Source organism: Limanda limanda, chromosome 6 (assembly GCF_963576545.1).
Source record: "Limanda limanda chromosome 6, fLimLim1.1, whole genome shotgun sequence".
In the NCBI taxonomy this organism is placed as follows: domain Eukaryota; kingdom Metazoa; phylum Chordata; class Actinopteri; order Pleuronectiformes; family Pleuronectidae; genus Limanda; species Limanda limanda.
In genome coordinates this window covers 17,142,519-17,167,865 of record NC_083641.1, presented here as the reverse complement: position 1 = coordinate 17,167,865, position 25,347 = coordinate 17,142,519, and the positions used below count along the sequence as shown (strand labels likewise).

The window sequence follows — 25,347 nt, the reverse complement described above, 5'->3', positions numbered from 1 at the left end:
ATGTGACTCTTGTAATTGCTTTTATGGATCATGCTTTATAGCCTGACAGTTGGTTGGTTTGGGGCTACATTTGGTGCAGAACCGGATCAGGGGGCGGACCTAGGATTATTTTTTTCTTTAACATTGTGAGTTTGTTTTAAAAACATATTCGTTTATTTTTCTGATTACAATTGTTGAAAAAAACTGACATGTTTAGGGGACTGATATAAAGAGGGTGGGAAATTTGATGTGGATCCAAATAACAATCTATATCGAGTGAATCTAAATGGTTTCATAAGGTGACTGTTGGGCCTCTGCAGATTTATGAGCTCTGGTGAGTGACATCATTATAATTGATATCAACAATGAAATTTCTTCATGTAATTTGTATTACAGTTGTATATCATTTCCTAGTCTTGAATACAGAGTTCCGAAGCCTGTTTAAAGGATGAATTAGTCCAAATGAAATTACATTTAGCCTTGTTTTGTATATATATACTGTATGTATATATATGTATATAATATGTTAATAAGTTTTGTCACTAAAAGTAACAAACAGGGAAATGCTGCTTCTCATCTCAGTCTGCTGGAAGGGGGTCTCAGTCACTGTTTCCAATTGACAGCAGCTGGTAGGATGAATTCCATTACTATTAAACATAACTTTACACACTGATTTATGCAAAAATGACTGACTGAGATGAGTAATTTGAATGACTGTCTGGAATGAAGCTTCGTGTAGACAGAACAAACTGCCTTGTTTTCTGACAGCAGAGCACAGGAGAAGTGATTTACACAGCAGACAACCTTGCTACTGCAGACATAAGAAACCCAATTTAATTTCAACTGGATTTCTGTCGGGCATGAAATTCTTATATTCAAAAAAAATATATTTTTTGTATATTTTTGAACAAACTGTGAACCTGAAGTCATGCGTGATGTCTCCATATGCTTTCTGAATCAGTCACACTTGGTAGAAAGTGAAAAACTGTGGTAATTAATGCTAATTTAGCATTTAATAATAAAGGGCACGAAGAATCTCCCTCCCACACTCTGTGACTAAGCCCTCACTGAGTTTCATGCTGACACATTATTAACACTAACAACTCAGTCATAGCTATGCTCTGTGAGAACCTAGTTAAAAGAAAAGATGTGCACGTGGATAAAGAAGCAAAGCAGCTTTGAAGACAGACAAACAATCTTGTTAGCAGACACTCAACACAATGGCGTAGTGTGTCTGTTTGGATCTGAAGACGTGCCGAAATTCAGTTTGTGTGTCTGATGGAAGAAACATGTTCCGAGGGAACATGAAATGAATAAATAAATAATGTCTCGTGCAGCTAAAGCTCAGCGGTTGTGAGCTTTGCTTCATACGACACAGTACACTGGTATATTTCCAAATGCAAATCTTGAAATGATTAGAAACTTGCTGGTATTTGCCTGAGAATGATATGAGCTGTGTTTACTTGTCCACAGATAATCTTCAGGCATTTTCAAATTCCCATTCATACCAAAAAATGTTTTATTTGCGAGGGTGTAAGCGGCTCCACATCAAAATCAGATGTGCCGCAAACACAGGCTGGTTATCCATTTTCACCATGACACATAGCCAGTACTTTTTTCTCTGTTTATCAATCTGTGGGGGGATTCTTATTATCATCTAAATTGTTATTATGAGCCTGCAGGGGTAAAATGTCTATAAAACAGAAGGGGGTTTAATTCCTTCTATTTGTAGGGAACTGTTTAAATGGAGCAGTTCTCCATGTTATTGTCACAGAATCCGTTGGGACGGGATACCATTAGCGCTGCCATAAACGCTGTTGTTAGTGTGTACCCCCTCCCTCAAACATGTGCTCAGGAAAACACTGTAATCAATTCTCAATTCCCTAATTTACCTCAGGAAACATATAAGGGAACAAAAATAGCAACAACGCTATGGTGGAGGTCCGTCCTCATTGATCCAGCGTATCTCGTTTCTTTTCCAGGGATCGTAGAGATGATCCTACAGAACACATCACAAACATCTCACACGTAACTGATTCACCGCATATGGTTTACTGCATTAATGTGACTGTTGTTTTTATTGTCACAGGCATAGACTCTATATGAAGATGGACAGTGCATCTCAACGTCCTCCCACTACCCAGAAACGCAAATGCTGTCATCTTGCACCTTTGGAGCCAGATTCATGTTGAGTGGTGATCGGGGGATGGAGCCGTGGTAATGTCATCCCTCCAATACGCCCATGTGATTCAGTCTCAGCTGTCAATCATGAGGTTTTAGCTTGTTTTTAATCGTATCAAATGACGAATTAAATCTAAACTTACTGGGAAACTGAGCTTGCGTGTCCCATTTAAGTTTCCAATCAGAAAAAAAAAATGTAATGTGTACTTTTGTTTAATATTTATTTTGGTCAATGTCCCATCCACTAACATGGAGGAGGTATGATTTAGGTCCTTTTACTGCAGCCCTTTTGGGTTGCAGTCATGTTTCCCCTATTTATGTACAGTCTTAAGTTGGTCACAAGGAGTTCAGCCTCTTTAAATAGATTTTATTGTTATGGTAATGTATTTTATGACTCTACAGGGAATTGTCTTAAACCGCAGGAAACGTTGACGTCATACAGATGTCATCTATCGTACTTTGGATCGGAAACTTAAAATATTTATAGCAGAGAGCCTGTGAGCAGATGTTTATGAGGGTCAGATGAAATAATGTTTGGATTATTCATCTGCATTACGAGGTAGGACTTGACCCACACAAGGGACTTGAGTCCAGAAATGTGACTCCTGTGAGTCCCTTGACTTTATGGAATTGGTTTAGTGCCGCTTTAATGCACGAATCCCCCCCACTTCAATCCTGAAGTAGGCCTTAACCGTTGTTTCTATTCTTGTTCTCATTTTGTAAGGAGGGCTGTGTGACACTGGTGGTCTTCTAGAGATAAACAGAAAGAAGCAGGGGATGCCGGCAGAAGCAAAAGAGCAGGTGATCACGGAGCATGTGTTCTTGTAACCTCATTCTGCATTTCTATGCCACCACCACTAAATATAAATGTGGAGAACGAGGGGTAGAAGGGAGTTTTTGGGCTGTTTAGATTTTGGGAACACCGTCACTTTAAGATCAGCTTGGAGGTAAGAACATGAAGGTGCGGCGCCTCCGAGAGATGTCAGGTGTTACTGAAGAAATAATGAGTGTTGAGGTGTGTGTGCCTGGTGTAAAACAAGTATTTTAAGTGTGTGATTTTCCCAATTACGCCGAGAGCAGTTGTTATGAGGTGCAATGGTTTAAACCAGGAATAAAACTGGGACCATTTTGTGTGATTGTGTTTTCCTTCGACAGGAGATAAAGTACCATGTTGAGTTCCTGGTGTGTGTGCTTGTGTGTGCAGGCTGCACAAAAAGTGAGTTCATGGCTTTGCTCTAAAAATATATACTTTGAGCTCAGGTGACAGCATTTGTTCAGATGTCTCATGTTCATGAATATGTTTCCTCCTGAATTGATGTACATTACTGATGGTTAACAACATCTTTTATTAAATAGATTAAAGTGTAGTGACCAAAAGGGGGCTATGAGTCTCATAGCTATTCGAAAGAGGATTCATCTGACACACAGGATTGATCATATGGAGACAAGATATGCTCATTTTAATTAATAAATTATGTTTTTTCCTCTCCTGAGGAGGCTATGTATTCATTGATTTACATTCAATTTGCAGAGGGAAGGTGCATGACCAAATGAGGCTCCTCGCAATTTTTCGAATGATCCAATTTTTTTCTTTAGAGTTTTTTCAACAGAATCAACCTAATCTATGGCGGTGATGGGGGTGCAACAGATTCTGAGAGACCATTCGAGAGTGAATCTGGATAAATGGGTGGATCAAGGATTTGTTTTTTTCACTTTCTTTAAAATTATGATATAGGGTGTTGGATTGGCGGGGGTATGCCCGTCTTCAAGGTTGCTTCTAGTTGAGCATATAAACCTATAAGACAGCTTGTTAACTGTTATCATGTTATCATTCCTCACCTGAGCACCTAAGGGGCACTAAAGACCCACAAAAATAGTTTGAATCTGCTGAATTATTTATGCTCAGGCAAAATAAAGTTGAAAAACAAACAGCATCATAGACAAATTTCTCTGCTTTGATCCCAAAGTTTATATTTTACTGAAAAAGTCCTGCTACAGTGTGGAGCTCTGGTATATGGCCGGCTACAATTCAACTTCTACTTTTCCAAAATGTCCGGATGCATGTTCCCTCTCTGTGTATTCACATCAACGGAAAAATGGAGCAAACCATTCTGACTGAACAAACAAACAAACACATATGAATAAACAGAAACAGGATGCAGTTTGCATAGTTTACAGTTCAACAAACCTTAGTGTGATGATTGTTGATAATGTTTTTTGTAATAGCGACGACAATTAGTGGTTATGATTAAATTCTGCATTTCTGAAAGTGATGCCTCAGTGACATGTTATCAATCACCACAGTGCTGCATTGTACGACCACAACAAACACACAGACCGAGACCATGACATTTTATGGATTTATAAACTGTAATCTGATCGCAGTGATAATCATCATGACTCACTGGGAGACACAGGAGGTTTCGAATCCCAGCTGTCTTAGATTGCCTTTCCCTACATCAGACAGCATGACCTAAAGGGTGATGGTCAGAAATAAGCCCAGGACCGAGAAGACGAACAGAGGTGATGGGCAAAGACCAACAGATCCAGTGGAGAGATAATTTTTCTGAGAGATAGACGACATCCTGCTTGCTATTGATTTGGTAGATTGGAGATGATTTTATGTTCGACCTGAGTCTCTCTTCCCTCTTCTCCTTTTTAGGCTGCAGAGGTTAACAGGCAGCTCTGCTCTACCCCACACAGGAGTGAATGAACAAAGATGCCTCCCAGAATTCAGTACAATTACTCATAAACATGTGACCTTTGACTGAATAGACTCTTATTGACACTGTCAGAAAGTGCTGCTATTACAGGCTTTCAACCACTTCACAACTGGTTTTCACAATGCCGATGTGAAGACATCAGCCCTAACCCTGGTTTCACCTTGAGCTTTTGACCTGCTGATAAATGGAGGCAGCTTGCTCCGCTGCAACTAGAGTTCACATAAATGTCTGCTGTTTGCATAATATATGCTTTTCCCTTTTAAATTGGTCATATGCTCTGCGAAAATCAAGTGGGCTCTCAGTGCCGACCTTCTCATATTAATTTGAAAGATCACACATGTGTGGTATTGGACAGGATGCAGAAATGTGAATCTTCTTTGTTTTCTTATGTGTGAAAGATTAGCAGAGAGAATAAAAAGAGGTGTAGGTTCAGAGATTACGTCTGCTTCTTAGGGCCTGCAGCTTATATATGTCTCTTCAAGCATATTCAAAGACATACATATGCAAGTGGTGCGTGTACATCATTGCTCTCCTACCTCCAAGTAGACGACCCAGGGCATGACCAGCGTGGCCACCAGAAGGTCTGCCACAGCCAGGCTGACAATCAGGTAGTTGGTGGTGGTCTGCAGAGCCTTCTCTCTGGACACAGCGATGCACACCAGCACGTTGCCGAAGACGATGACGAAGATGAGCAGCGTGAGCAGCATGGCGTAGTAGTTGTACGGGTGCTTGTGCTCTCCACCGGTTTCGTTGAAGCCCCATGTTCCATTGTCATAGAAACTGTCATTGTAGGCATACTGGGTAAAGACATCCATTAGCTGTGAATGACGAAGGCCAAGTACGGGCCCTGAAAAATATGCAGACAAAGAGAGAAAGCAGCATTTGAACGTGTCGTCATGTGAATATTAATCTCTTAAAGCCTTTTGTAGCCAGTAATAACTCCATATTGATTTTCAACTTATAGGAGCCTACATAAAAATCACGTAGAATGAATCATATATCATAAACATATTTGCCTCTGATCAATAACCAAGTCCTCGGCAGCTGGAATGCATTTAATGGGGAAAAAGAGGCTCATTTGGGGAACTGGTTTACATTACAATGCATCCCATGGCCGCTGGAGAGTGGCCTTGTGGATACAACATTTTGTGAAAAACATTGTTTATGCATTTCAAGTGATGCAGAAAGTTTTTCTTAAGGCATCTGACTCATCCTTTACAGCAAGCAGTCATAACACATCAAAACCTTTCAAAATGTTGACAGGCACGTAAAGGTGCTCTTTTTTATTCTTTGTATGAGAAATGCTTACATTCAGTGTTTTGCCTCAAAAGTCCTAACAAAGACATAAATGGATTTCCTTCCTCATGAAGATTTGCAAAAATGTTTTGAAATATTTAGAAATTTTATTTACTTCTAGCAGGTGCATTGCTCCATTTTGTATGGAGAACAGAACATTGACTCACATGCAAGAATCAGGCAAAAGTCGAAGTTCAAATCAACAGTCCCAGTTTGAATCCATCAGGAGTCATGCACGGTAAGACAGTCAGTGATGCAGAGGTTACAGAGAATCCACAGACAAACTAGAACCACTGCACTGTTTGGAGGAAGCATGCAGCCGCAGTGCGGTGATTCTAGTTTGCCTGTGGATGGTTTCTACGTACTATTTCCCCCAACATTTAAATTGGGCACTGAGACCTTTGACAACTGAAACGTAATAACTCTCTTTTGAGTCCAAGAAAAAACTGATCAAAAGTTGAAGAAATTCCCTCCCTCTCAGTAGTCTTGACATTTCACATTCACGTTTTCTGATGCCTACATGACCTTTGACCTCCAAGCACCAAAGGGCGCACCAAAATCTTTCATCTTTGAGGCTAGGTGAATATTTGTGGCAGATTTTAAGACATTCCCTCAAGCTGATCTTAAGATATCTCAGGTTCAAGTAAAACATACTTTGTGAAGCCACTGTGACCTTTGGCTACCAAAATCAAGTGAGTTAATTTGCCCACTAGTGGTCAAAAATTCCAAATCTACTTTCAAACAAAGATGTGAACTGTTGAGATTATGTAACTGTGTAATGTCAAATCAAAGTAAAAGCTTTGAAAACAGCTATAGGTGATTTAAAATCTGTTTTGGAAAACTTGTAAATAACATATTTTTAAAGGAGACTTATAATATTCATATTCAGGCTCATAACTTTAATTTGTGTTTAACTTATAATGGTTTACATGCTCTAAAGTTCAGAAAACACTGAGTTTTCATTGGCCGCATACTGTTCATTGCTGCAGTTCCTCTTTTCAGCCTCTGTCTCAAAGAATTGGTTTTAGCTCCTGTCTCTTTAAGACCCACCCCCAATGCTTTGATTGGACAGGTGGCCCACTCTGTTGTAATTGGTCAACCATTTCCTGCACGTGAAGATAATGTCTGCTCACTCATACCTGGCTTTGTTAGGGGGGTCTCTCTTCGTTAATTACAGGCCGACAAATGTCCTGTGACATCACGATAGCCTGTAAGTATCTGACGAGGCGTTTAAGGAGCTTCAGGAGCAGTGTTTTCTGTGTGTTTTTGCATTTCTGACAGTAACTGTGACGTGAGCTTCTGATCACATTAGGAAATAGAAGTGATTTATTTGCTACTGCTGGAAACTCAACTCCAATCTACACATAACTATAATTCTGAATGGAATATGATGATGGCCCCAATGTGCCTCATAAATATTTGAAGGGTACTTTGCATCATTTCTTAAATTGATTATAATGACATTACTCTTCATTTATCAGTTGATTTGACACTTTTGACCACAGATTTTCCACTGCAACACTCCAAAGCCACCACTGCAAACTTAATATAGTTATACACTTTTTCAGATAGTCAAAAGTGCACAGCCACATCCTATTTTACAAAACCTTCAGCCGTGCCGTTCCCTCATACATGTCTAGATTAATGTTTTTGTCATTCTCCTCTTTCCCAGCTCCATTTTTCTCCCTCCTTCCCCCTCACTCACACCCTAATTGGTTCTGCAGCTTTTCAGGCTGCTGCTCCTGCTGACTGCATCCTACTTCAATTCCCCATCGACATCCAACTAATTTTATCTCTGCACCTAATCTCACTTTCACAATCTCACACTATTTTCATACACATGTAATTGTTTCTGAACATCATTTTTGTCTTTCAATTTCACCTTGTTGGGTTATATCCCTCACTGTTACCTCTGTTTCCATCCAATCAAATTCAAGCGAGTGTTTACAGTTTTCCAGAATCAATTTGTCTCCAAACCTTTTTTTATTTCATTATTTTTTTCAATATTTCTTTTTGTTAAGGAGTTGTTGAACGTACTTTAGCAGCAATGCTATATTTTTCTTCCATTGGTTACAGTCATCTGCTTAACTGTTTGACCTAGGAAGGCCAAGTTTACCAGAGATACTTTTGTGCCCTTTGCGGTCTATGTGAGTGAGATGTATTCTTTGTAGTCCTTGAAAATCGCTGTTGTTCAGAACACGTTGCACTTGCAAAGGACAGACTCTTTCAGCAATTTGCTATATGATTTTTAAAACAGATTCAGGTACATCTAACCTAAAGAGCATCCGAAAGTCACTGCACTAATTAGATTATCTTATTCCTTTACACGTATTCTAGCCTTGACTCTGAATGTTAAAAACCTGAAAAGAGATAATAAGCTCAGATTGTCATTACAGAGAAAATCAGGTAATATCAGGACGCATAATGTGCAATCATACGACTATACAAGTGGCTACATAACACAAGGGCCTTCACAACTAGGTGTATTGAACTTTGTATTTCTGCACAGGGAACTATGTGTGGTCCATAGTGTGTGTTGTATGTTTATGTGAGCAAAACAGAGTCCAGCGCCTAAGACTCTGACAATTTCTGAGCCCAGTAGTTAAGCAAATTAATAGGAAAGGTTACCAGAGGGGGGCGGAGGAAATTCTCTGGGCGAAGAGAGAGAGAGAGAGAAGATGGATTAAGAAAGAAGCAGTGAGAGGGAAAAAAACGAGAGGGAGAATAAGGGAGTGAGTGAGGGAAGAATGATGCTGGTCAGATGTGTAAGCATTGCTCTGGGGCACCCGTCTCTGTGTGTACCCTGCAGATGCCCTGTGCTGTCTCATCTTATTTATTTGCCCACTCTACTTACAGTACGTGGGACTGTTCTCACTGCTGGCCTGATAGCTGGTGCTCGTCCATAAACAAAACCTCTGCTCCCTGCCTGAAGCCCACGATAACTCATTTCCCTTAAATGATGTCCTCAGTGACCCGTACCTGAGAGTAATAATAATGTCCTTCTCCGCAGGTGTGTCAGAGGTCAGAGATGTTGACTAAAGCAGATTCATGAATCTTAATCAGACAGGATACCTGGATGCAGATTTGTGAACCTGTGTTCCCCATTTAAATTCAGTATCACAGCGGATATCTTCTAATCTTTAAATTGTATGCACCGTCCCTTCGCTTGCTGTGTACTGCCTCTGTACTGTTCTCTCCTGCAATGGCCATGAAGTTGAGTTGAAAGCAATCTTTTATTTTCAGATTCTAGCAACAGTTCAGCTTGACTTACTTTCAACCACACCTTTGAGCAATTTCTTAATTTTATGTCTACTTCTGAACTAATACAATTGTAATCAGAACCCCTCCCACCTTTGGGCTATAGTAGGAGCTGCTACTGCTAATTCTCCACTGCCTTCCCAATCACTCCGGACGACCGAACACTTGTTTCTGTAACAGAGTTTGTTTGTGTGCGTATTGTGACGTGGGCACAAGGGGGAAAATCACTGTGAATGATTTGTCTTTCCATATTTTTTATTCACACCACTCTCTGCCATGGGAGCTGCACTCTATTATTTACAGCGCGTGAACATTTACATAAATTATTTTGTTTGACCCAATTGATTGCGGAGCCGGCTTGTGTTTATTGCTAATCCAGCAGCGGATGACAACAATGTGTGAGGAAGTGACAAGTGGATTGAGGCTGGTCAACGGCGTTGGCTGTCAATTTTGGAGTTCCCCAGGATCTCGTGCCTGGTCCCCTGCTGTTGTTTGTTTGGTATAAATGATATCTCATTATTTGGTGCTTGTGTGATTAATTTGTCACAATGTCATTAAGGAGCTACTGGCTGTAGTGAGGTAGAGAAAATGCCTTATTATCAGACAAAGAGTTTGTGCTTTCTTGTTTTAAGGTCTTAGAATCACTACCAATGTCTCAAATCATAATTTAAAGATTTGAAGTTGTTCTAACAAAAGGCTACCTCCCTGGATTTAGAAACAGCTCATCAGTTTCATTGTAAATTGGATTGGAGACTGCAGTATATTGACTGACTGGAATAACAGATGTTAATCGATACTCTGAAAGAAAACAAAACAGAGCACAGGAAGGCATTTCTTCAAAAAAGGAATAAATGCATTTGCTTTTGTATGAAAAAGTTTAATTGATCGAGTAAGTGTTGTCGTTTTTTTCTCCTCACAAACTATTTCCAGTTTCTCTACTTGCTGTGCTTTCTTCTTCTTTGACTTTGTTGGTTAAGGATTTAGGAAAAGTAGCAAAGAGGCTTAGCTTAACAGCCATGCAGCTTAGAGGGCATGGTGAAAATGAAAGAGAAAGCAGCTAAATGTATTTGGAACAATTTACTTATACTACGTCACCTCAATCTAACACAAAACAACAACAACAACAACAAAACCAAGTCAACACAGCCACCATATAATAGATACACAAATCGGTCCCAGTGAATGGCTTATGATGATTTTGAGCGAGGAAATCTAATGAAATAGATACCTGGGCAGGACAGGAAAACTCATAGACGGGGGAATGTTTGAGCACTTGGACGATGGCCAAGTCCTGTGTAATTTTGTCTACGTGATTAGTTCATGGCACCGGGCCAACAACAAAGACTTGAGACAAGTACTTCGAGTAGCAGGAAGTAAACTGATAAGAGCTGAACTGCAGCTCGCATCCAATAGGTCACATTTGAGAGAACATCATGTACATCTATTAATAAAAGAACACTGTACTTTGCCAGGAATGTAGAAAATGAAAGCATGGAGAAAGTACTGAAAAAAAGCATGTGCAACATCAGAGGTAATGGAACAAAAATGATCCTTTATAGATTATAGTAAGACCAGAACGGGTATATTTTATTCAAGCCAGTGCAATAACTTAGCTTAATAACGTTGTTAAATAGAGTATTAGACATTTTATTCGATGATATAATTCTGATCAACTACAACAATCTTAAAGAATATTATAAATTCACCATAATAATAATGTCAAAATTGCAATAAATACAATGTTTACTCCCTGGGAGCAGAAATTGGCTTTTCCCTGTCAAAGGTTTGTCTGTGTTTCTGATCAATGCCAATTTCTTTGTAATTATTTTCCAAGGAGGTGCAATTTCCTGCTTTCGGCACACATCTCTCAGTCCTTGCTCTCGTTTTTTGAACAAACACATGCAAATTGTTATTTCCAACAATGAAGGTGCCAACACAACACATGTTACTCGGTGCACTAACGCTCCGGTAATTAACTGCCGTCCTTTGTAGAGAGTTCAGCAGCAATCAACACGCTGTGGGTTAGAAAACGCAAACTCAAATACATAAAATGAGGGTATGATTGTGAACCTTAATTTCAAAGTGGAATTTACCATCACAGATAGAAGCAGAAGGAGCCCAGTGGGTGTTCCGCTTGTCCCATTAAAACAACCTGGCAGCCAGCAGAGCGAACAATGCGTGAAAACAAAGCTGAAAAAGTATCAAATGGACTAATATAGTTTAAATTATGTAAAAAAATATCTGATTTGTAAGGCAAGTGTTAGTGTACATTAATATTTTGGCTTCAAGTGATGGATTCTTTTTGGGCATTGTGTGTTTGTGTGCTGGATCAAGTCAGGTAAATATATTAAACTGTGATGTATTAAAATTTCTAGTTCTGACAATGGCTTAACTTTATATCCATTAACTCATTAACAATTGTTTTACTGGTTTTTGTTTTTGAGTCTACTTAACAGACTGATGGAAAGGATGGAGAGACATGGCTGGATCACTCTCTCTGGAAAAATCCATACAGCCGCCGGGAATCTTTTTAATACACTGCAGCAAAATGTATTTGACAAAATGCCTAAGCGTAAGAAAAACTCCATGCGCATATTTAGAATCATGGACTTGGAGAACTTGTGCTTGGTCATGAAAAGTGCAGTCTGGGCCACAAGCATTTAACACTTGGGCTAAGATAAGCCGTCTGGAACAGCTACAGGAAATAACCATACACGCTTTTACAGACTGTTTATCTGACTTGCGATGTTGGCATGTTTTGCACAGGCAGTTTGGAGAGTGCACAGTGGGTAGATAGTAAAAACTAATGACTTTGTGAGACAAAGTGCATAAAACACAAAACGTTCTGAGCACTTTGTATAACAGGAACACTTTGATTGTCCTAGAAATACATTTGCTTGCAGTTTTACTAAGTGTTGAGACTACTTACCAGCCTCAGACTTCGCTGTGTATGGCATGTTTAGCCTTGCTCAGACTCGAGAAGAAGATTAAATGTACAAGGTCAACATGTTTTTTATCCACTCAGGTATACAAAAGAAGTTATTATGCAGTGGCGTAGGGGAGGGGCCCGCAAGCGACGCACTGCGGGGGGGGCGCATGCATCTTGGGGGCCCTGGGATTTTGCGCCATGCCACTGTATGCATAGCATTACTATTCAATTTTTCCAGAGCTACTTTACATGTGAGTAGGTGGATGATCGTGGCTTGGTCATATTCATTGTTTAACCCTTGTCCTCAATACTGTTTCCAGGAAATACATTTGTTTAAAAGTAGATACTGAAGAAACTTCTAGATTGATATTTTCAGCTTCAGGTGTATTATGTATGGTAACTAGCCATCGAGCACATATCACATCTTTAAAGTAAAGTAGTTTCCCCAGATAAAACTACTTCTTCTTCATCCTGCTCCAAAACAGCAGTGGTGCTGTCTAGCCAGAGCTAGCAAACATGTCAGCAATTTGGCAACAGTTCACACTGGGAAGTCCGATAAGCAAGACTTCAGTTTAGTTGATAGATCACCACTTCCATGCAGGTTAGTGGCACAGCACTGGTATCGGATCGGTGGTAGGTGTCCGCATTGTCCAGGTATCAGAATCGGTATGAAGAAGGAAAGAATCTCATCTTAAAAAGAGCGAGGTGGGAAAATTTAATAGTCTGGTTGGGATTTCCATCCGACTTCTGTGTGAGGACAAAACCTCAAAGTTTAAAAACAGTAGAGTGAATTTCATCTTGTAAATTTGCTCTTATTATAGGTAACTGAGTATGGTTACTGCGGAAATTGAGAAACTCAGCAGGCATAGCAACTGTAATTAAGGGATGTGAAGCTTAGCAATTGGAATTGCAACACCAAAATTATTTGTGCTAAAACTGCAAAGCTACTTTACGATGACACGTAGACCTTTAAGATGCTGCATCCGCTCACTGGGCACAGGCTGTCCTCACGGCCCTTCCACTGGGGAAGCACAAGACTGAATGTATGCAGTAGTAACCCTATTACAGAGGCCATGATTTAACTATTTGGTTTGACTTTAATCAATTTTTGTGCGCTGGGGGGACTATAATTTTGAAAATGCCCTTTTCTTATTCTCACTCACTGTACCACCATTATCCAGGGACCCACCATCATTCAACATTACTGAGAGCTGCTCCTGCTACACGGTACTTCCCTACACACTGATATTCATACATGAAAGTTTAATATTATTAAACTGAAAACAGAAAAGCAGCTGTGGCGTATCCAGCTGTCATCCTTAAACAGCCAAAAAAGAGCAGAGCTCTGGATTCGGAGCAGTTGACCTGTCCTGAGTTTGATCCTTAAATAGCCTGACCTCTCTTTCTACCCACAATCTCTCAGTCTCACATATAACCACATACTCTTATTCCCAGGTGACTGTCGGGCGCTGATCTATGAAAGCAGGAAGCATTATCTGACTATCCTTGATTTCCACTGTGGGGACAAGGCTTTTTTCTCGGCAGACTCCCGGGCTCCCTGGCCTCTATGTGCAACAAAAACAGATAAGAAGCACAAGTGAAGCAGTTTGTCTCGCACCCACTGACTGTATGTGTTCTGTGCTGAACTTGGCTCTTTTCTGTCCTCCATCAGATACTGGGGAGAAGTTTGCTCCGAGAGAAAATGATCCTCCCTACAACAACACTATCTGACGCTTGACAAAAGCATGGACAGCTTATTAAACTTACACAGATTGAATCTTCTGATGTGTAAAAATGGATATAACAACACCACGACTTTATTATGTGCAGTTTGTTCTAGTTTTGTAGCTGCCATGTTGTATTAATGTGGCGTTTTTATAGTAATTAGGATTAGAAAATTTGTAATTAAATTACAGGCAAACAAAATAGGCATGACTGTGCACTATAATCATCAGCACATCCTAATAAAAATATGTTTAAGCATAATTAACTTATAACTCCCTCATAAATATATAAACTGTTCAGTCTTTTTGCTTCAGCTGTAACTGCTACTGTACCCAAAATAATTTTGATTAGCAAAAAATTCCTCATTCTGCCTTTTGGTCTGAAATCTTAAAAGCCGGCGCGGCACAGTGGAAGTATTAATCTAACATTAGCAGCTTTTATGCTGCTTCATACGTGGCAACTGTTGTGTAATTGCATCCAATCCCCCACAACAGAGAGGAGAAAATCTAATTATCAGGCGCGTCCTCTTTGCTGTTGACTGCTAATCTCATTCAATCATGCAGCAGTCATGCAGTCATTAGTTTATTAAACTGTGCAGTAAACGACACTATTAATCTGAACATAAGCCTTTGTATTGCATCGCTGGGGTAGTGTAGCTCTCCGATGTGATTGTTGAAATCCCTCACACACGCATGCACTGACGAGCCCCCCCATGCTCGCACACTGCACACGCAACGGACGCAGCTGGGAAACAGAAACACACCATTCACTGGTACCTTCATTACCTCGCTACAAAACATGACACATTCCATTAGTGTTGTTTTGCTCTTTTTTCCCCATTTTCCCTTCACATTCTTGAGCATTGTTGAAAAAGCTACACCACCAATGTGAAATATGTATTAGAATATATACATGTATAACGCATTTGAGACGAACTGATAATATATTCATAAATCACATTTGAGGGGGCTAATATATAAAGTTTATGTGCTCTCCAATGTGACTTTCAATAATTCACAGCAGATTTGATTCATAGAATTGTGTAATAAGGTAATGAGCATCCGCAGCTCTAATGATACAGATGGGGTGCTCAGTTTTGCCTCTCCTCTCAAGCCTTTGCAACTTGAAATCTTTTTCCTAATTCTCCGTATCAGCGCATGCAAAGGGGAAGCAGCACCTCGCGCTGATACCACTCGGTCAATACTGTCAAAGTGTTGATTCTCCCCTGTGATAGCCTTCCCCTTAATTAGTTTTCTAACTGCCACAGCCCTCTTAGTTGCCAGGTCAAAATCATTGATGCTGGCAAAGTCAATGACCATCTTGTGATTCCTCCCTTTTCCCCGGAAGATTGCTCCTCTTTTGTTGCTGTGTGAGAGAAGAAGCAAGTCATCACAACTGTGGAGCTACTTTCAATGGGCTGCCTGTGTAGGTGGTTGTTTCTCTGACTTTTATCGTGCTGAAAAAAATACCCTGCTCATTCGGAACAGTGCAATTACCGTGTCATCATCTTCCCATTGCAATTACGGCCCCTTTCCACTCTACACTTATCATTAAGACACACTTTCTTGAAAGATCAGTGAAGGTGCACTCGGTTTGGTGCTGAAGCCACAGATATACTGCAGACTGGATATTTGTGGATCTTTCCTTAGAAGACAACGAGCGCGAATGTAAATATAAACCTGATTAACATCGCTAGGCTTCAACGGAAAATAAGAAGAGTTTGTCTGAGGATGCTGTGTTACCTGACTTGACTGGAGAAATACAGCAGGGACCACTCAGTCATCTGTTTGAGTGACATATGCAATAACCTGTATCACTGGAAATGGCATTCAGAGAGCAAATTTGAACATTGACAAGGGACTTCTCACTGTGGGGACGCTGTCAAAACGAAGGCGAGCCGAAGTGAAATACTGGAGAGCATCCAGGAAGCTTCAAGACAAGTCCCACTGGGAGAAAGCAAGAGAGGGACGTAAAAGGCTAAGTAAAAAGCCACTGATGCATCATGCTCAAAAGACAGATGCCCGCCGGGTACGAAACCTATGCATCGATGTTATTGATACAATAAGACTTAAAGGTTATAGTAGTGGTGACTTCAGCCGTTACCTCAATTCAAACCATAAGGGTACAAATGGTAGAGCATCCACCCACTGGAAAGGGAGGAGAGGGAGGATGGTAACAAGCCTCCATCGACCTCATTAGATTGTCGGGAAGCTTCAGCCTAACAACAGGTCTTGTCTCTTGTGAGGCACTCACACACACACACATCCACACACACACACACGCACACACACTGCCTTCTGTTCCATTACACTGCATGAAACGTACATACATACATACATCCCTGCCTCTGCTTTTTCCTGACACACCTTGCCTGCCCAACAGAGGCTCGTAAGCCAAAGGTAAATCAAGTGCTGCTGCAGGCCTCCACGGCGCCTGTCGATGAGGTAAATAAAACAGGGTTTTTCCAAAGCCGATCCAAGCCTCGGCTGCTCTGCACAGTCAACTGAGACCGTTTATAATCCTGCAGATACCCGAACTGACCTGGGTCGCGTTATGTTTATGTCTTGGGGACCAGACTCTTTGCACTAGCGATGCGCAGATCAAGACCAAAGTAAGGATACTGTGATACCTGGGTCTTTCTGAGGATATTCATAGCCTTACTATTGATATAAGCTAAGTATAAACAATGCCTTCTTCCCTCCTCTGTGTCTTTTCACACAGAGATACAGTTTTTTTTACTCTGCTGCTTAATTGTAAGCATACCACAGAATGATCACAACCTACTGTCATGGAATACATTTTTAGTCGCACAGTCTCCGAATCAACGGCCAGTTTAATGCGACATCAAGTGTAGACTCCATCTTCCATTCCCCATACTCTGTTTATAGTCCGAGGAGTCCGCACAAGTTGAAAGATTCACACACAAACACAGATTATTTTTAAATGTGTTTTAGGTCCAGAACAACCCTTTGGGCTAATCTCCATTCACAGCTACCTGCATGTGAATACTGATCAATTGAAAAGCAGACAGCCGATGCATGTGGTCAACGTGATCTACCTCTGTTGCTCTCCACACTAGCTGTTTACCCGTGGGCCACCAGAGCCTGTTCAAACATGATTGGTCTAGAGAGAAAAATAAATCAAAACGGCGAAATCTTATCCTTCGCTTACAGATTCTGCATATTCGCATGAAGATTCTTTTTAAAGAGATTACTTGGCAACAAATTTCTAAGCCGTCTAAGGATTGGGAAAAAAGTCACTTTTCTTGCAATTTAGCATTTCGCATCTGGTGTCTGTACCTTATTGTTGCAGCTCCACTTCTAATGTTATGTCCATGTGAAATCAAATAAACAAAAAGAAGGAAAATGTGGCCACCTCAACTATTTGCAGCTTTATTTACTTGTGGACAAAAAGTTGTCTTTGTCTCTACTTAGCACATATAAGCAAATGCTTGGGCATGTGATAACATGCCACAAATGTATTATGTATGCGAAAATGTGTGATCCCTTTCCTAAGTGAAAATTGGATTCAGCATGATCAAATTTGTAGGTGTGAGATTTCCTGCCCTCGCTGTAAATCTACACCACCAGCTCCAACACCAGAAAATCAACAAGACCTCAGTGGGACCGGAGCTGCAACAAGTGTGATTCTGCAAAAAGGTCAACTGGCCTGATGGATTAGTCGTGACACCACAAACTACCACTATGTATCAGGGTTGTCACTTCTGCCGCATATGTGGAAAAAAAGATGTAAACTGCTCTGTGATCACTGAGAGGTATGTAGTTTTGAAGGTAGGAAAGATTCAATAAAACAGCAGCTCTTCGAGTCTATATCTGAGTAAAACCAAACAAAATCCCAACATTGAGACAAACATGAGCAACCCACTTGAGTCATTTTTCACCTTACGACCTTGAGTCCAGCATTGCAGTATTTTTTTTTAACCTGTGCTTCGACTGAGACACATGTCAAGATCCTCAGCTTCATTTCCAACCTTTGTTGCTCTGCCATTCATACCGAGCAACTAGCGTGTACTCTGCTAATCTGAGTTTGCCTGCAGGAAATGGCTGCTTACGGTTATGTGTGTGGTTGATGAGAGCCACTGGTACGCAACCACTCAGTCAATACTGAATTAAAGTGGTTATAGGATAAATAACCTATAGGTTTGGCTGTTAATAAGCAGGAGGTTTGGCACTATAACTATTTACATAATCCTGAACATTCCATTCAACTCACTGGTTTGCTCTAATGGAAAATCTTATTTCAAAGCGGCACTTTCTGTTTCCTCTGCTATTTTCAGAGATCACCAGTTGCTATGAGAGTATTTGATTGAACATTAATTTATCAGCGCTTTGACCAAAAGGTCACACAGACAGGAGGATGTATGCTTTCTTTGTTCACCAAACAATAGACGACCAGACTCTTGAGGGAAATGTCAGCGAAGCCACCACTGAAAGGCTGTATAACCTCAGCTTTTATGTGGCTTTGACACAAGAGGTTTTTTCAAAGTGACGCATGAGTCTTATCATGCCAAGCTGGAATCTGATCCATCGCCCCTCTTGATCTCACTTTTAACCTTTCATGTTTGGCATTTTTAAAGCCGAGCTGGTGAACGGTGTAAATCATTTTCTTTGAGCACCTGCATTTCAGGCACCATCTGCCGGAGCTGGAGTGATCCGGAACTTATTTTGAGTCTAAAAGCTTTGAATGGTCATCAAGACTAGAAAAGCGCTATATAAATACAAAAGCATTTACCATTTAAAGGGAGACACTCTTGAATGGACCACACAGTCCCATCTCAGGCCATTCAGACCAAACACCAGACAGCAAGATAAGTGGGAAGAAATGTCTATTTCTCTTGGGAAATTCTCTTCTTTCTTTCTACTTTTGCTTTTAATCCTAATTCCTCCTCTGTCGGCCTGCTAATCGCTGCACAATGTCCGTCATCCCTCTGGTCCAGATTGTTTGCTGGAACATTCAGAGAATCCCCCTGCGAGCCTGGAAGTCGGTTTTAAACCATTTAGCTCTGATATTTGATCAAGGTCTACAGGAGCCAAAGCCAATTGGGACACCCCAAGTCAAGTGACATTTATTCTAGATGTAAATCTGTATGGAGCGTATGTGACAATACAAGGGAGGTGCCTGATAGCCTCTGACATTGTAGCCTGACTGTAGCTAAAACACTTCCACACCTCTCAGGGGATTAATGCATGTGTGTGTGCAGCTCGGCAGCCAATCAGGGAGAGTGGGAGTCATGGAAAGGTTCATTGTTCTTCCCACACACATACACCTTTTAACTGCCTGTTGCTCAAGCTACAAAGGAGCCAAACCACTGGGGCTTTGAAATAAGGACGTGTGCTGCTGCAAATCCATCCAACAGGGCATTAGGTGTGTATAAGTCATTAGCTGTGCATTTGATAGCAAGGATGTCACTTTGTATGTTTACAAGATAGGCCTTCGTGAAGGTGTTAGTGATATTCAAATGCTACAAGCTGCACTGAAAAATCTAAGATTACAGTTTGGGTACAGCAAGAAATGTCACTTTTGTAAAATATATGTGAAAGGTTAATATAAATTGTGTTAAAATAGACTCAGTGACAGCAGTGCCTTGGGCAGCAAAATGCAAGCCCTACCTCCTCATTTAGGGTTGGCTTATTACTCATAACGCACCATAAGGTATGGATACACCCCGTGGATAAATATGTCCCATGGACACACAATTAATGCACAGACAGACCCAGCAGCTAACATAACTTTTCAGCACACAACTGTAACCCGGAGCATAACCAGATCACGGGGGGTCTTCTATTGGCTTTCGGACCTAATTGGCTCCTCCATCCTTTCAGTGATGGTGCTGGTCCCTGGAGTGTTGAGGTCTTTGACATGCTGGGGAATGGGTTTCAGGGGAGGGAGGTTGTGGGCCAGTTGGATATGTTCACAGAGATCCAATAGAATAAAATTATTTAATTGTTAAAACACAATGGGACCTTATGAGCCACATGACCGCCGCACACGTGATGTTCAAGTTACAGGAGGAGCTGTGCCAGTGGTTTCTGGAGTCACCCGGCCTCTCACATGAGCTTTGTGCAGTTTTATTACTGATATGCAGGAATTCCACTGCTGGTTATGTGGGTTGAGGTTTCCACTGTCTGCAATTTGGAGGTCATTTTGACCATCCGGCGTGCAGCCTCTGCTTTAGGGCTCTGCAAAAAGGTAAAACTGTTTATGTGTAATTTTAGCTCGCTTATGTTTCAGACAGAGCCACACGCAAAGGTCACTGGAGCTCCTGCGCCCGCTCTCCTGTCTTTTCAGTTCACTCTGGTTCAACTTAAGCAATTTTTTCCTGCTTCTTCTGCCGACATCGACACAAATGAGAGATAAATCCACCGCACTATAGAAGATTCTGCGTCCGGTGTTAGAGCCGTGAAGAAGCGTCGAGGACATTGACATTTATATGGTTTAACTTTTCTGAAAACAAAGCCATCACAAACAATCACGTCAGTATCAAAGTCCAGAAGACACTGTTTAACCTGTATTAAGGCAGGCCAGAGATGACTCCTCTACCCAAATCTGCAATGTCCCACTTTTACTCAACAGAGAACAAATATATTTATAGTGTTTTATGAAACTGGTAGCACTCCCTTAACAAAACAAAGATACTGTTTGCTTTATGGTGTGGTCATATTGTGTTCCTGAGATATTGTTCACCCATGTGTGTGTGTTTATATACAAAATAACACATGGATGGATTTTCATCAACCTCAGTGTGAGTATGACTTGGGAGGGCATCTCCAGATGATTCACTTTTGAACCCGGTTGTTCGAAGGTCAGGGTCAAGGTCGACAAAATATGGTCCAAAGAACACATTCCCGGAAATATCCCAGCAAATAATAGAGCTAACGAGAAAATCTAAAACTTATATTAATCAGATAATTATTCCTCATCATGTGGCGTCATGAAGTAGTTAGAAAATATGCACAAAAAATACACAGTTTTGCGGTAACTCTGCATCCCATGCAGACTAGAGACACAATCTAAAGCTTATATGTATTGAAAAATATTCACAATTAAATTCAAAACAATGTATGATCTTATGGGAGGAACTATGTCATCACGACGTCACTATGAAATCAACAACACTAAAGACATGATCTAAAACAAACATTAATTCTATAAGTTATAAACAACATGATGACGTCATTATGAAAAAGCATCATTACTATGAAAAGATTGATACTGTGTAGGCAACGCTAGGCAGTGCTGACTGGGGTATAGCCCACATAGTGTGTACGCATGTTATGCATCACTCCTCTGATGCTTTCCAATACACTTGCAACACCCCCACATCAGTGCATTAGAGACTTCTCTGGTATGTGACTTCCATATCTATATGTTTGATAATTGAGGATGTGGTCACACATCACAGAAATCTAGTTTATAAGGCTAAACTGTACAAAGAAGCAGAACAAATTTGCTTCACTTCGTTCTTTTTATCAGTTTTAATGGATTCAAACTCAAATTAACCACAGGCGTAAACGGTAGTGGCAGATGCTAAAATCCACTTTCAGGGAGGCAAAAATCTGACTGCACAAGATTTAAATTGACTGATCACATTCCAAGAATATACTGAAAACTGAAAATTATATCGAAAACGGCATCGTCCCATTGGCTCTGCCTTATATGAGAGGAAAGCAGATATGAGTTCAAACATAGCCAAAGTTAATTAGACTTGAAATGTTGTCAAACCAAACAGACCCAAATGGAGAAAGGGCAGAGGCAGCATCTCTGTTTGCCCGGACAAGAAGCTCATGTGGTAATGATGATGCATCATGAGCCGAGATTATAGACAACCTGAGTCCACGCAGGTATAAGACATACTGACACACACACGGGAGAACTGCAGCAAAACAATGTGGCCGCCACAAGCCTGTAAACAAACAACTTTGGTTTCTGGCTTGTAATTGGATTTAAGAAGCACTGGTAGTGACACTGTGTTGTTTTTGTTTTATGCATGCCATCTCTCTTGGGCGCAGCGTGTTGAATTCATATTCCAACATTTACTGACCAGCTGCATCAGGTTATTTGGCTTTAAACCCCTTAACCACTGTGCACATGCTGTATGCCTTATCCTCTTAACAACTGTGTAGCAATTCAAGTGATTAATTCTGAGCTACACATCTGCTTTTAAATGGACAATTGTCTGAAAGCATGCTGCAGGAGATTTGATTCGGTGAAGCCGTCTGTGTCAAACAGCTGGGCTTGACAAGCGCTGCATTAGGGAGCTCTGCTGAGGCTGGTCTGTACACGCTACGCCAGATGAGAGTCACAGAGGTGTAGAGTCCATGTCTGAAGGATGCACAGCTGGTGGACACAATGTCCAGTCGCAGCAGATATCTCGTTATTTAACTGAAGAGGTTTTCACTTCGGGTTAGCAAATCAATTTATTGGGTTAAAAAAGCATTTGAATCATTCATTCTACCCAATTGGAGTTGACATAATCAATTTGTCTTCTAAAATGAGGGTTGGCTGCATCCTTTTTTTTCCAGCAGCAGCTATTTGGCAGTCCGGTGTTTTGGCTAAAGATCCAGAGAAGCTGCCAACCAAATGTCACTGCCTGTGTTGTCTTTTAAGGCATCAGTTTTTGACTACGATTATGTGACATTCTGCATTGACCTATCATATTTTTCCTTGTGTTCTTTTTTCCTTTTTGTCTTCAGTTATTGCTGACTTGAAAAGTAACTGGATATCATCATTATCATTATCTGCCATATGCTATTTTGAAATCCTTCGCATAATATTGAATAATGATGCCAAAAGTCATTCAGAGTTGTGTAAATCTGAGGTAAAGTTTTGTGATGACAAATACACACAAAATGCAGCATCACCAGACCACATGCATGGAGTGAAAATACCCGAAGCACTAACTAGCAGCTGTGAACTCTCTTTTACAGTGCCACACAGGCAAATGAACCTCCTCGTTATTTGCACCTCGTTTATTTTGCCTGTTGGTATTGACGTGTTAGAGCTGCTCAGTGAGGGCTGGTGGAGGGCAGGAGGGGCAGGGGGGGCAGGGGGGCCGTGCAGCCGCAGCAGCAGTCCCCTTCTCCGCATGAAGCGGCGAGGAGACTCGCTGCCTCTGGAGGAACCAGCCACTGAATCCCACACAGATCTGAACGCTGCGCCCCGTGGGTTGGAAAGCAGGGACACTTTGGCAAAGACGCACAGCCACCCGAGTAGAGCACTCTCACTGGACTGGGTTAGAGAGGAGAGCCGATGTTTGCCTCCACTTGTTTTGCATTGTAAAGACAACAAGGATCAATACTGTAAACAATCGACCTGCTGTTCAAATAAAGCCTCTTTGTAAACAGGGCTGAGCGTGTGGCACCTGCACCGTTCGTGCGCAGATGCGCGCTCACCCATTCACTCACAATCGCAGAAAAGTGTTTGCGCTCCAGAACGAAACGACAAATCAGAAAAAGCACCTTGAAAGTTAATATCTCGCGAATCACTTGCAATAAATCAGTTGGTTTGAGGGGAGTCTCTCAGGAACTGGACTGGACCTCCGGAAAGGAAATGCGTTTCTAAACAATATGAACGAGGCTACTTAATCAAACCAGAGACTATTTGTGTTCTTTGGTGTAAGTTTGGCACATCGCAGATACAAAAAAAATGAAATGACTGTCTTACCTTCACGCCATAAGTTTGACTGAATCTTTGTTGTGTGCAAGCTGTTAAGTCCAAGAGCATCCAGGTGCAGTTAGCTCCCACTGTATCCGAACATTGTTACAGCTGCTCTGCGTAAATTACCCGAGTCTGCGGCTCGGGTGCGAGGCATCAGCAGCAAATTGACTGAGAGGCCAAATAGAAAAATAAAAAAAAATGCGAGCAAAAATCAGATCCACATGAGAACTCTATAAGCCTCAAATATACTAATGACTTCATCAACTGTTCCCCCCTCCACCCCCTGTTGTTTACAGGAGGATTTCTAGGAACGGTCTCATCCAGTGTCGCGCTCCTGAGGAACGAGAGGAGCGATGGAAAGCGGCTCTGACGGAGGCAGGAGACGGAGGAGAACTGTGGAGAATCGAGGCGGGGTTACGTCTGTTCAGACCCGGCCAGGGACGTATGCTTCCCTTAATGTCACAGGCACTGCTGAAACCTTAACTCACCGTGTGTGTGTGTGTGTGTGTGTGTGTGTGTGTGTCTGTGTGTGTGTGTGTCACATTTTCCGCACCTCACTTGTGCGCCAAGGGATGTGCTTTTTCTTTTTTCTTTTTTAGGATCAGAAAGTAAAGGGGGAAAAAGGGTGTGTGTGTGTTAGTGTGTGTGTGTGTGTGTGTGAATAGTTTGATCATGATTGAGCAGTAATTCATTTACAGCCTGTGATAGAAAATGTGCGATACGTCGACCTGAAAAATGATATTGTGGGAATGGACTGTGGTATAGACACTGCACTGAGAACTATACAATTAACATCTCTCTCTCTCTCTCTCTCTCTCTCTCTCTCTCTTACTCTCTCTCTCTCGGTTTCAGAAAAAGCACAAATTATATTTTATCTTCTTTTCTCTCCATTAACAAACTATGCCTCTCGACTTTCACTCCTGTCATGTAACCGGGAGCCAGTTTACACATGGGAAGATTTGTGAATGCAATTAACCAGCTGGAGGGAGAAAAGAACCAGAGAATTCCTCCTGAAGACAAGCCCCCCCGATAAACAATGCACCGCCCCCTGAATCTCACCCCCCATCTTTTGAGATTTATTTCAACCTGTACACTTGGAGAGGCATCGAACACAAATTACACACCACCTGCTTCCGTCTGTACCTGAAGAGGCATGTACCCACAGGGAGGTGGGTTCCATTACTGAAGCCAGTACCCAGATGGTGCCAAATGCAGGCTCACAGATGTATAGATGCAATAGCTCTAACTGCATGTAATAGGATTTAAAATGGAGAAATTGCAGTCCAGATATAAAGTATGTTCAAGTGTCTTACATATTTTTCACATTCTGTATCCAAGGAGTGTGCAAGCAGTATCGTTATGTGTCTGCTTCCTTCTCCAGTGATGGATCTTCTTCCAGATCTCGTTATTTTAGAGCTGAAGTTATGTTTCTTAATCGCAACCATGTCTGCGTCTCCACACAGGTGAGACAACCTGGCTTCTATTTGTTAACACAAAACTTATTGATTCATTTATTTTATTTGACAGTTTCATTGAAATAGTCCCCTATGGCTGCAGGGGAGGATTAAGATGACAGCT

The 25,347-nt window shown here is 41.2% G+C and overlaps 1 protein-coding gene across 1 annotated transcript in view; it reads right to left on the bottom strand.

Annotated features, from left to right (window-relative positions):
• The window catches only part of drd2a (dopamine receptor D2a), a 35,435-nt gene extending 11,604 nt beyond the window's left edge, over positions 1-23,831 (bottom strand). Inside the window, exons 1-2 of the mRNA XM_061073374.1 lie at positions 23,776-23,831; positions 5,420-5,730 (exon numbers count right to left, since the gene is read on the bottom strand). Coding sequence (XP_060929357.1) covers positions 5,420-5,698 — 279 coding nt within the window. The 5' untranslated portion in view covers positions 5,699-5,730; positions 23,776-23,831. The remainder of the gene's footprint in view (positions 1-5,419; positions 5,731-23,775) is intronic.
• Between the last annotated feature and the right edge of the window lie 1,516 nt (positions 23,832-25,347).